This window comes from Scomber japonicus, chromosome 18, assembly GCF_027409825.1.
Source record: "Scomber japonicus isolate fScoJap1 chromosome 18, fScoJap1.pri, whole genome shotgun sequence".
Taxonomy (NCBI): Eukaryota; Metazoa; Chordata; class Actinopteri; order Scombriformes; family Scombridae; genus Scomber; species Scomber japonicus.
Window position 1 is genome coordinate 836,445 of NC_070595.1, and position 11,056 is coordinate 847,500.

Here is an 11,056-nt window from a genome sequence, read left to right on the forward strand (position 1 = left end):
GTCAAGGAAGGACAGAAGGAAGGAAGGAAGGAATGAGGAAGGAAAGGAGTAAGGAGGGAGGGAGGAAAAGAGGAAGTAAGTAAGGAGAGAAGGAAGGAAGGGAGGAAGGATAGGAGGAAGGAAGGTAGGAAGGAAATAAGGAAGGAAGGAATGAGGAAGGAAAGGAGTAAGGAGGGAGGGAGGGATGAAAAGAGGGAGGAAGGAAGGAAAGAAAGAAGGTATGAAGGAAATAAGGAATGAAGGAAAGAAAGAAGGAACAGTCAAAAGAGATGGGGAATTTTTAGGGAGTTTTTTTTATTGTTAAGAAGTAGTAGGAAATGCAATGTGTTGATGACAGTTAGAGGGGCCAACAACAGGACTCTCACAACTGTTGGATGATCCACAAAGACGTTTTTAAGTATGAGCTTTCATCTAAGCTGTGATTTTTCAGCTTTGGAGATTGTGTTGCAATCTATCAACACAAGAATTCTTTGAGTTTAGCACATCAATAGTGCAAATACACATTTTGTCAACCATTGATCATTACCTCTGAGTTTTTGGAGCAGCTGTCTCTGGAACATGGTGTATCTGAGGGCCTGAAGGAAAGGCTGGACGTCTTGTTGCTTACAAGAGCTCAGAGCTTCACTGTACAGAGGAACCACCCAGTCCTACAAAGAATATACATCACACACAATAAACCTCAAACTTCTTTTCTTTAGTCAGAACAACAGTGACAAACCCTATACATGCAAAACAGGACTAGGAACAACACACTACATTACTTTGCCAGCAGCTCAGTTATTCAAATCCTCAATCTTTTTTTTCTTTTCGTGGCAGTCCAAAGAAATACATGTATCTGCAACAAGCCACCTTTCACCAGCTGATTAAAAACAGCTTTACCACAATGTATGATTCATCAAATCTAAAAAAAGGGTTTTGAAAACTTTATTTAGTCATTGATGAAAACAGAAAAACTTAAAAATGTATACACAGTTTTCTTTGGCCAGTGATAATACATTCTGACACTGACAGAAACACAACTCCTAATGAATGATAATATCGCTCCGTAACTGCTGAATGTGAAATATAAAAGGAACTGTTTGCTGATGAATTCAACATATCATCCAAGCCATCAAAACAGTTTTAGTATAAATGCATTCAGATGGAAGGCATGGGTGTACATACTTCTTGTCCAGTGAGTGAGTTCTCCAGGGTGGTGGTGCAGTGGAGTTGCAGGGTGGGCAGAGTGGGCAGGGCATCAGACAGTGTGAGGGTGGACAAGCGAAGAGGACCCAGGCAGATCCGTCCAGTTTGTTTCAGGCAGCGCACCAACGTACTGAAATCACATGACTTACTGAAAGATTGCAGAACTATTTGATATGAAAAGTACTAAGAGTAAAAGAGAAGGCTCTATTATACTCATATCCAGCTCTAGATTTTGATTTTTGGACATCACTAGAGAAGCTCCCCTTATTCATCTCATATTAGCCCTTCATTCAGCCCCTCAGTTCAGGCTCTGTCTCTAACAGGCTGTCTCTTTAAGGGCCCCTCCCAAATAGCCCACTCGGTTCTGATCAGTCAGCTTTCTGACTTTTTCAGATTTTAAGTTGGCGCAAAAGCCAACCCCACATTTCATACTTTTAAATGACTAAATAATGGGAGACTTTTATAGGGAAGAATTTACAGGAAATTAAACATATTCCTCATTTGTGTTTGCAAGATACCTGACAGTTCGAGACTTCCAAATTTATGTAAGTGTTTCACATAAATACTCACTCTGGATTGGTCCTCTGCTCCTGCTGTTGATTGGCTTTCATCATAGCGCTAACAGCGCTGCGAAGGAGCTGCACCTCGATGGCTCTCTGCAGCTCAGTTGGATCTGGACTCATGGAGGGCAGAAGCCTTTTAAGATCTGACACACACACACACACACACACACACACACACACACAGTTTATAGTTATTTCAATGTGATGTCAAACTGTCCCAGCTTCAGGAAACTCTAATCTTTGAGAGATTTTCCAGAGTTAGTTACCCAGCTTGTCCTTGCTGCTGGACAGTGAGCTGTAGTCCTCTCCTGGCAGCAGCTCAAGCTGAGTCCCACACTCGCTCAGATCTCCATCCTCGAAGCAGCTCAGAGCCTGGATGTAGTTGAAATCTGTCCTCAGGTTGATACTGACTGGATTGGTGGAGTTCTGTTTGAGAGCGTTGACGCTGGCCTGCCACTCCTTAACAGAAGCCCAATCACAGAGTGCCACATAGCACTGACATGCTTTGTTGGCCAGGAAGTTGATCACCTCAGAGGAGCACTCACTGGACTTCAGCAGGACTGTCTTCTTGTTGTCACCTTTTCAGAAGAAATAAAAAAAACACTGAGCAGGAGTCCTATGATCTCCACTTCTACAGTAGTTTATGCCAGAGGCAAGACAACAAAGATATTTATTTAAAAAAAACAACCTAATAATTAAGACCCCCTATGCAAACCCAAACAAGATACCTGGTGTTTAATGCTACAGCTAAATTTTAGATAAATATTCTTAAGTCACTAAAAATCTCTCTGATCTCTTTGGTGGTTGAGAGGTTATGGTGCATGCCACATTATTGCAGCTTCCCTGGTTTGAATCTGGCTAAGGACCTATGGTGCAGGTCTGAGTCTGTATCTGCTATAAAACATGATCTATTTGTGATCCTCTGTATACAGAGGCAAACCACTGTGCTCCACTCAAGTATTTTATAATAGTTATTTTACAGTGAGTGGCAGAATAGCAAAATAGTGAGAAATAATCAGTAGCACAAAAGGTCACTTGGTGAACTGACATGGTGAACGTTATGAACTTTATTCAATAACAAATGTTTTCAAGCCTTAACATTTTACATGCCTATATACCAACGGATATGATACAGATATCATGTGACAGCTCATAGATATCATCACTTTCCCTGTCTATGACTTCATCTTTGAAATAAACTGCACTCTGAGGTCAGGTTGACTGAATTAACAGGATGTGGGTATTTGCTGGTTACCGTTGCTGGTGTGTTTGGGGCTGCTGGTGTTACTGGAGAGTTTGAGCAGGCAGCACTCAGAGCTTTTGATACTGCAGTCCATCCCTGTAACCGCAGACAGCTGATCCTGATACTCCAGAGCTGCTTTCTCAAACCTACACACACACACACACACACACACACACACACACACACACACACACACACACACACACACACACACACACACACACACACACACACACACACACACACACACACACACACACACACACACACTTTTCAGTGGAACCAACCACATAAATTAAGTAATAACATGTGGATGAGTTAGAATTGTGTGGGTGTCTTGTTAAGGCAGTGTTGCTTACCGTCCCTCAGCCTGCAGGGCGACAGATGACAGCCAGCTCAGACTCCTGCCAGTGGTGGAGAGGCTCCAGGCTGCCAGACCTTGGATGGCCTCAGGACAACGCAGCTCACACAGAGCTTCCACCAGCAGCGTCAGAGGAACCTCCAGCTCTGGACCCTGATGAGTACACCAAAACACTATTAATCTAACCAGATGATACAAATAATCTATTATCATCATCATTATCTTCATGGCAGGAATTTGCATGCATAGGAGCTACGCGACTCAAGTCTCCTTTTTCCTTCCAAAAAACAAAGTCACAATATCTGCACATCCCTGCTGCAGCCAATGTTTAATTGTATAGCATGAGTTCGTGACCTAGCAGTGTATTTCCACTGACCTGGGTGCTACTGTTTTTAATTTCTGTCAGAAGGTCAAAGCCGTGACGAATGGTTACGGCTGGCTGACCGGACAGAAGACCGACTCTCATCAGTGCCAAGCGGATCCTCGTCAGCCAGTCTTGGCACGTCTGACGGTTGGTGTAGAAGAACGTCCTGATGCCCTGAACACAGAAGAGGAGCCATTAATCATGTTAGTTATACAGAAGCCAAGGATCTGGTTGCCGATATGAACCCATGATAATAACTGATACCCAGTCACACTGCTATACTTCCACTCTTCCCTGTTCTCATTTCAAATGTTTGAGAGCATGCAGCTTTGATTTGCACACCTTAGGAGGGGCAGTGAGAGCGTTGGCGCAGCCTTCATAAGCGTTGTACATGAGCTTCTCCAGGTTCTCCAGGTACTGAAGTAACAGAGCGAGGCGGAGCTGATTGGAGTGGTGACCGTCGCCGTCACCTCCAGCACCAGCCCAGGCTCCAACATCCTGCTCTGGGTTCAGACTTTGGGCAGCCAGGCTCCGGATCATACCTGAAACACACAGATACAGAGGAATAATGAACCTGCAGCTATTATTCATTTCAATGTTGTTCGATTGTTTTGTCAGTATTCCTCTCTCTCTCCTCTCCTCTTTACTTATCCTTTCTATCTCTTCTCCTTCTCTCCCTCACTCTAAACCCCAACCGGTCCAGGAAGATGGCATGTGGGAATGTTGGGTCTCTTTAAATTAAATAAAAGAATACAGTCTAGATCTGCTCTATGTGTAAAGTACCTTGAGATGACTTTTGTTGTGATTTGGAGCTATATAAATAAAGATTGATTGATTGACTGATTGAAGTGTAACACCTCGGGTTCATATATGACCTTGCATCTCTCTCTCGCCCCTCGTTTCATGTCATCACTCAACAGTCTAAAACTATAGAACACATTTTGGTAAGTAACAAAAGAACAATTTTGAATTTAAACAATGAAGTTAACAATGTTTTTAATGCCTTCTACAGTGTCTTCATATAGAAAACAAGGCATGAAAACCCCTAAAAAATCATATGATGTTCCAGTTGTGTGAACACTAATGCAGACATGAAAACGGGTCATGGGTGAAAAAGGTGAGAAGGATACGACCCCTGTAGGGGGGTCTGGGGGCATGCTCCCCCGGAAGAAAGTTTTGAATATTTCATATTTGAAAACATCAATCTGATGCATTTTGAGAGGAAAATTCAAGCAGAACTACAACCCGACCCCGGATAAGCAGCAGAAGACGGACGGACGGACGGAGGACAGTACAGTTTGATGAAGTGCAAAGATTAAAAGAAATAGGTTAAATGTAAATTTCTGCTTGAAAACCACATCTTTATCCCATTTATATGGAAATGGTTAAATGTTTGATCTACATGGACACACCCTGAGTGTGTGATTCAACATTATTTAATGAAATATTATTCATATTAAATATCCTCTGCCACATTGTCTTTGACATATACATTTAAATGAGCAACCTCACGGTTTACAGTCAGAGGCTATGAAACATCAGAGATATGCTGTTTAGAGTATGATCGGCCGTCAGTCGACTAATGCACAAGCTAACTACAAGCTAACTAGAGGCCGGAGGCTTGTTAACTAACATTAACGTTACGTTATCTCTCTTGCTGTGTTCCGCAAGCTTTAATTCTTCAAGTGATATATGTCCTGTAGCCAAGGCTGGATTAATAATTCAGAGGCCCTTGGGCCAGACTCTTAGAGGCACACACACACACACACACACACACACACACTTGTGTGCACTATGTGCACCAACACAACAGACAACTAGTTTACTGCACAAGTGTGGATGTAGTAGTTGTTGGAAACTCCTGTACTTGCACAAGACTCACATGCAGTGTATGTGTGTGTGTGTGTGTGTGTGTGTATATGTGTGTATTATCAAAACAGTCTACACTCAGATATGCAGAAACACTTCAAAGAATAGCAAACAACCTGTTTTTAGAATCTCCACAATATCAAACATCCCAACAACAAATGTTTTCAGAGTCATAAAAAAAAAACCAATCTACATTAACAACACACACACACATTAGAGTAGCTCTCTTATGCAATGACCTTTCTCCTTTACTCCTCCAACATCGCTGAAGTCCAGGTCTCTGACAAGTTCAGATTCTCCCCAAATGAGAAAATGAGCGCTCCCCCTCACAGTTTGTCACCGGCAACGTGAGGAACATCCTCAAAGCCACATAAACATTAGGGAAGACTAACTGCAGGCCAAACTTCAACATGGTTTTCAGCATATTTGAGGGTGACTTGTCTGTTTCAGCCAACATGAAGGATCGGAACTGCAGACACTTAAAACACGCTGTTCCATCTGTGGGACGGGTCGGAGGTTGGGAGGTAGAGACAAGTTCTTCTGAATGTTTTAAACACCAACCCTTAAACATATATATTCATGCCATACATTGTTAGAAAGCTTAGATTCTCCCGATTCATTCAAGACCACTCACCAATTATATGGTTGCTCACAGCCGTAATAGTATTAGCGATTGTCTCGGCTAGCCACTCAGCTAAGTAAGAAAAGCTATAATGCCTACATACCTTCAAAGTCTTCTCTTTATCCACAACGATCATCTTATGACTCAGGACTTTCTGTACAGCTCGCCAAATATCCATTCTTGTGAAATATGAAATCCGTTTCCATAAAACGAAATACTTTCCTCAATATGTCAACATGTATTTAGTCCAACACGTAACGTAATACACACGGAAAAAAACATATACGGTCCCTTTTACGTAATTTCCTGATCTACACGTGCATCTGTGGGACTTGTGACTGTTTTGTTTACGCCCGTGAGCTCCTCCTGTTTCATACGACACCACACACCAGCCAATCAGTGCTTAGGATGAGGCAGTACATGTCTCCAAAGCCAATGAGGACATGTGTCCGACGACAACGTGGGTTTGATTGACAATAGGTGCGTGTATTAAGAGGTTAATGAGGTCTACTCACAATCACTTGCCACTTGACCCCGCCGCCCCCGCCTCCCCCCCAAAAAATTTTGGTTTCAAAACGGCGAATTTCGCCGAAAGGTGAGTGATTTTCATGTATGCTAATGGGGTCTTGTCTCCTCACCTTCGATGGTCTGAAAAGTGTCCTGTGCTCGTCCCAGTGGTGTTCGGAGTTTGGACAGAACGGTGAACTGTGCAGCCTCCCACACGGCCCACTGCCACAGCACCACCTCCGTTTTCAACAGCGCCCGTGGTACTACGCCTGGACCGCTGCCATCCCCGCTGCCTCGACCGTCCCGTTTCTCCAGCCGCTGGCAGCTGTGATACAGGCGCTCCAGCCACGGATCTTTGCTGTGGATGCACAAATATGAAGCTTAGAGACTCTCACTGCATTGATATCTAACACACAGTCATCATGAGTTACACATATACAAATAACTTCCCGCTTCTGTACACACACACACTAACTAGCTTCAACGAGCAAGAGAAATTACATTATCACAAAGCTGACCACATACTAATATAGCAGACTGGTGCAGCGTGACATTACAGTGCCTTATAACATTCCTTGGCCTTTGAATGGAGTTAGTGTACAACGCAGTTGTGTGTGTCTGCTCTGTGGCAGTGACATGTACCCTCCACGGTGCAGGACTCCATATAGGATGAAGCTGATGAGGTCGCTGAAGTCCTGAGGATGGAAGGTGCTGCTCGGTGCTCTGCTCATATGGTGACGGATGGCCATTGAGATCTCCCTCATCTCTGGATGGCTGTGGTTACTTCACACAAAACACAAGCACACATGAGAATCAATGTGACATCTTTATTGCTTTGAGAAATAGTTATTAGTATTATTATTAGAAATAGTATTTTAATCTTTCCACTGGCTGCATTGCAACGTCAGTCATGATAAGACTCTAGATACAGATAGAGATCAAGATACAGAGTACATCCTAATTCCCTTATTTGATCCTTCCTGACTCCTCAAGCCTCACTTGACCTGGAAGTCATTCTGGTCCGCCATCCTGATGCTTTTATAGAGAACACATCCTTTTTTTGTATCTTCAGTGGGAGGGACAAACATACAAGTGAGGGAATCATGGATATAATTAAGGGAATTGAGCTGTGTGTAATGCTTGAGTGCTCTGATCTCTTTGTTCTAGTTAAAACTGGAGCTGCAGCGTTCTGAATGAGCTGCAGCTGTTTAATGCTTTTTTGTGGGAGTCCAGTCAGAAGACCGTTACAGTAGTCGAGTCTACTACTACTACTTTTTTATTCAAATAAAACTTTAACCAGAACATGTGTACTTGCTTTAATTTGAACTTTCAATTAATTAGACTTATTCAGTCATGGTATTCATTTCTGTGAAGATCACATTTACAAGATGTCAAACCCAAATCTGCAATGTGGAGATGACTCTCCTGTAGATTCCTCCAGCAGTGCAAGTCTTACCTTAGAGCCACATCAAGAGGTATTGTCCTGAGCAGCTTGGCATAGGCCTGCCTCACCCTCACTGCTGAGTGCACCAACTGGACTCTGCATACATCCACACACCTAACACACACACACACACACACACACACACACACACACACACACACACACACACACACACACACACACAGTGAGCTGCATCCTAGTTCTTTCTCATGTCCATGATAAAGTACAGAACAGTAAAGACACATGACTAGCTTATAGAGTGGATTTTAAATACTGTTACTGAGAGCAGTTGAACGTGTGTGTGTGTGTGTGTGTGTGTGTGTGTGTGTGTGTGTGTGTGTGTGTGTGTGTGTGTGTGTAATGTTCACCTTTGCAGCAGCTCAGTGGACATAGATGAAGACAGCACTTGTAAGCTGTTGCAGGTCTGGAGGCATATACCTTGATCTTCATTCAGAGCTGTCCAGAGAGGAGGAAACACATTCCTTTGTTACTGATACCAGTGATGGTGATGGTGATGATGATGATGATGATGATGATGATCATACAGCCTGTCAGATTGTAGAAAGCACTAAGTGAAACATGCTGGATGTGTCTGGCTCACCGTTAGCCAGCAGGCCCCTGCAGAACTTGTTGAAGGAGGGCAGGGAGAAGAGAGGACTGTATGTGTCTGACTTCTTCATCAGCGCAGAGATTTCCTGAGCCCAGGTCAGCAGCAGCTTCCTGACACACCAACACAGCAAAGGCTTACAATAATGTGGTATTTTCATTCAGGACTATTAGAGCTCAACTGATTTTGATATTTTAGAGATTAAAAATTCTGCTAACAGTATTGGCACTTAAAAAACAAAAACATTTTTGATAAGGATCCATTACATTTAGTTAATGAAGTTGTGACTGAGGTATGTACTTACGAGGACATCACACACTTCAAAAAATACACTTTAAAATCATCAAAAACATAACTAAAGGCACCAGCAACGGAATTATTATTACTGCTGTTGTTAATTATAATTACAATTAGCTAACCGATGTATTGATCAGCCTCTATTGCCAATGTTAGATAGCACCTGGAGATGCACTGACTGGAGAGCACTTTTAATTTCGTTGTACTGGTGACAATGACAATAAAGATCTATTCTATTTTACCTGCGTTGCTTCTTGTGGGCCTGTAGGCTGACTGTGTGTAATAGGCTTGCTCGTCACCATTCTTTTCCTTCTTTTACTCCTGCCAATTCAGTTATTTTTAATCTCCTTGCAAAAAATACGCTAAATGCTAAAGGAATAAATATATAACTTAACTGGTATACTTAACTTATTATGAAGGTCTAAATGTGCTAAACATTTGTAGGTTAATGGTTAGCTACCAGTAACATGGTCGTGTTATGTTTCCATAATTGAAACATTTGACACAAAAACTGAACTTCTCATTAACCCAAATGAATCCAATTACACCCCACAGAAATGTTGTATGTGTACGTGTGAGTGGGAGAGAGAAAGAGAGAAAGAACCTGGTTTCAGGGTAGAGATGCTCCTTTGCCAGCAGACCTCCCAGAAGGCTCAGCAGAGTGCTGAAATGTTTCTTTGTTGCTGTGGTGACGGTGCTGATTACAGCGCCATCAAACAGGGAGGGAGAAGATGATGAAAGGCTGGATGAGATGAAATGATCGTGCCTGATGGACAAACAAACAGTAGAGATACAAGGCCAGTTAAGATGACCACACAGTAGAAACAACACACTGTTATTCACTGTATTTACTTAATAAAAAAAAACAATAAAAAAACAACAACAAAAAAAAACAGGAAAAGTGGCTTATTTCTTCATGATTTCCTCAGAAAATAGATAGAACCATTTCAGAGCCTGTTTCTGTGCTACAACATGCAGAACAGCAGCTATTCACTGTTAAAACATTGTTGTCAATGAATAAAAACTGGACAAATGAACTAATAATCATTTTAATTTGAGTTATCACCTCATTAGTATAACTGTCTCCTCCAGCAGCCAATCATATCTCTTGTTCAGAGGTTGATTGAGCTGTTTGACCTGTTGTATCACTGTTAATAAAAAGCATCTTACATTCAGTAACAATGTTAACTGATGTTAGTGCTTTTATTTCTTCTTAAGACAAGAAGCAGCCAAACAAAATGCTGCTCAGATAAAAAAAACATGCAGGCAGCACGTCTGTAAAAAGGTACGCTCATGAAAATGATTGTTCTACATCTTCCTCTAGATGTTCACCAAAGAAATATCACTATGTTATTTCAACACTTTGGCTTCTCATCTCAGGCTAAAACCAGACAGTGAACAGGTGAGTGAATCCAGTTTGTGAATGATCAGTTTATTTGTAATAGAGAGCACACAGTAATGCAGGAGCAACACAGGTCACTAATTGGATTGTTACATCTTGGCTGAGTGTTCTGAGCTTCTCCAGCTATTACGGTAAAAGTGGAGCAGCCATCAGAAACTCACTGTGCATAGCCAATCTGCTCATGTGACACTAATCATCCAATCAAATCCATGCATTCAGACATGTGGAGAGACTGGACTGTCAGTGAGATACACATTGAGAAAAGAGTTCATATGTGTTGAGATGTTTTGTTATAAAGTTATTAGATGTGAAATGAAGTTTATGGTTTAAGTTTAAAAGTAATAAAGGATTCTTTTTTAATTTTCTAAAACTAAGCACTTTATTTAAGAAGCACAACCAAAAGCTTACTGTAATGCGCTTTATTTTGAAATACCATCTTTATTTGATATAAGAAAAGAAAATGTATTTATCTTATTCTTTTTTATCTTATTTTATTATTTATTTGAATCCCACAAGTTGAGTATAAATAGTAATAAATGAATTGTACTGTATTTATGTGACAGTCTACAATCTAGCCACTAGACACAGATGC

General features: G+C 41.7%; 1 protein-coding gene across 1 annotated transcript in view; it reads right to left on the reverse strand.

Moving 5' to 3' along the window:
• Nucleotides 1–11,056, reverse strand: part of smg1 (SMG1 nonsense mediated mRNA decay associated PI3K related kinase) — a 55,562-nt gene that overhangs the window by 27,225 nt on the left and 17,281 nt on the right. Inside the window, exons 15-28 of the mRNA XM_053337957.1 lie at nucleotides 9,667–9,828; nucleotides 8,760–8,878; nucleotides 8,527–8,614; nucleotides 8,171–8,272; nucleotides 7,357–7,497; nucleotides 6,846–7,072; nucleotides 4,059–4,258; nucleotides 3,729–3,890; nucleotides 3,351–3,505; nucleotides 3,004–3,137; nucleotides 2,015–2,326; nucleotides 1,756–1,891; nucleotides 1,165–1,315; nucleotides 527–647 (exon numbers count right to left, since the gene is read on the reverse strand). Coding sequence (XP_053193932.1) covers nucleotides 527–647; nucleotides 1,165–1,315; nucleotides 1,756–1,891; nucleotides 2,015–2,326; nucleotides 3,004–3,137; nucleotides 3,351–3,505; nucleotides 3,729–3,890; nucleotides 4,059–4,258; nucleotides 6,846–7,072; nucleotides 7,357–7,497; nucleotides 8,171–8,272; nucleotides 8,527–8,614; nucleotides 8,760–8,878; nucleotides 9,667–9,828 — 2,210 coding nt within the window. The remainder of the gene's footprint in view (nucleotides 1–526; nucleotides 648–1,164; nucleotides 1,316–1,755; nucleotides 1,892–2,014; nucleotides 2,327–3,003; nucleotides 3,138–3,350; nucleotides 3,506–3,728; nucleotides 3,891–4,058; nucleotides 4,259–6,845; nucleotides 7,073–7,356; nucleotides 7,498–8,170; nucleotides 8,273–8,526; nucleotides 8,615–8,759; nucleotides 8,879–9,666; nucleotides 9,829–11,056) is intronic.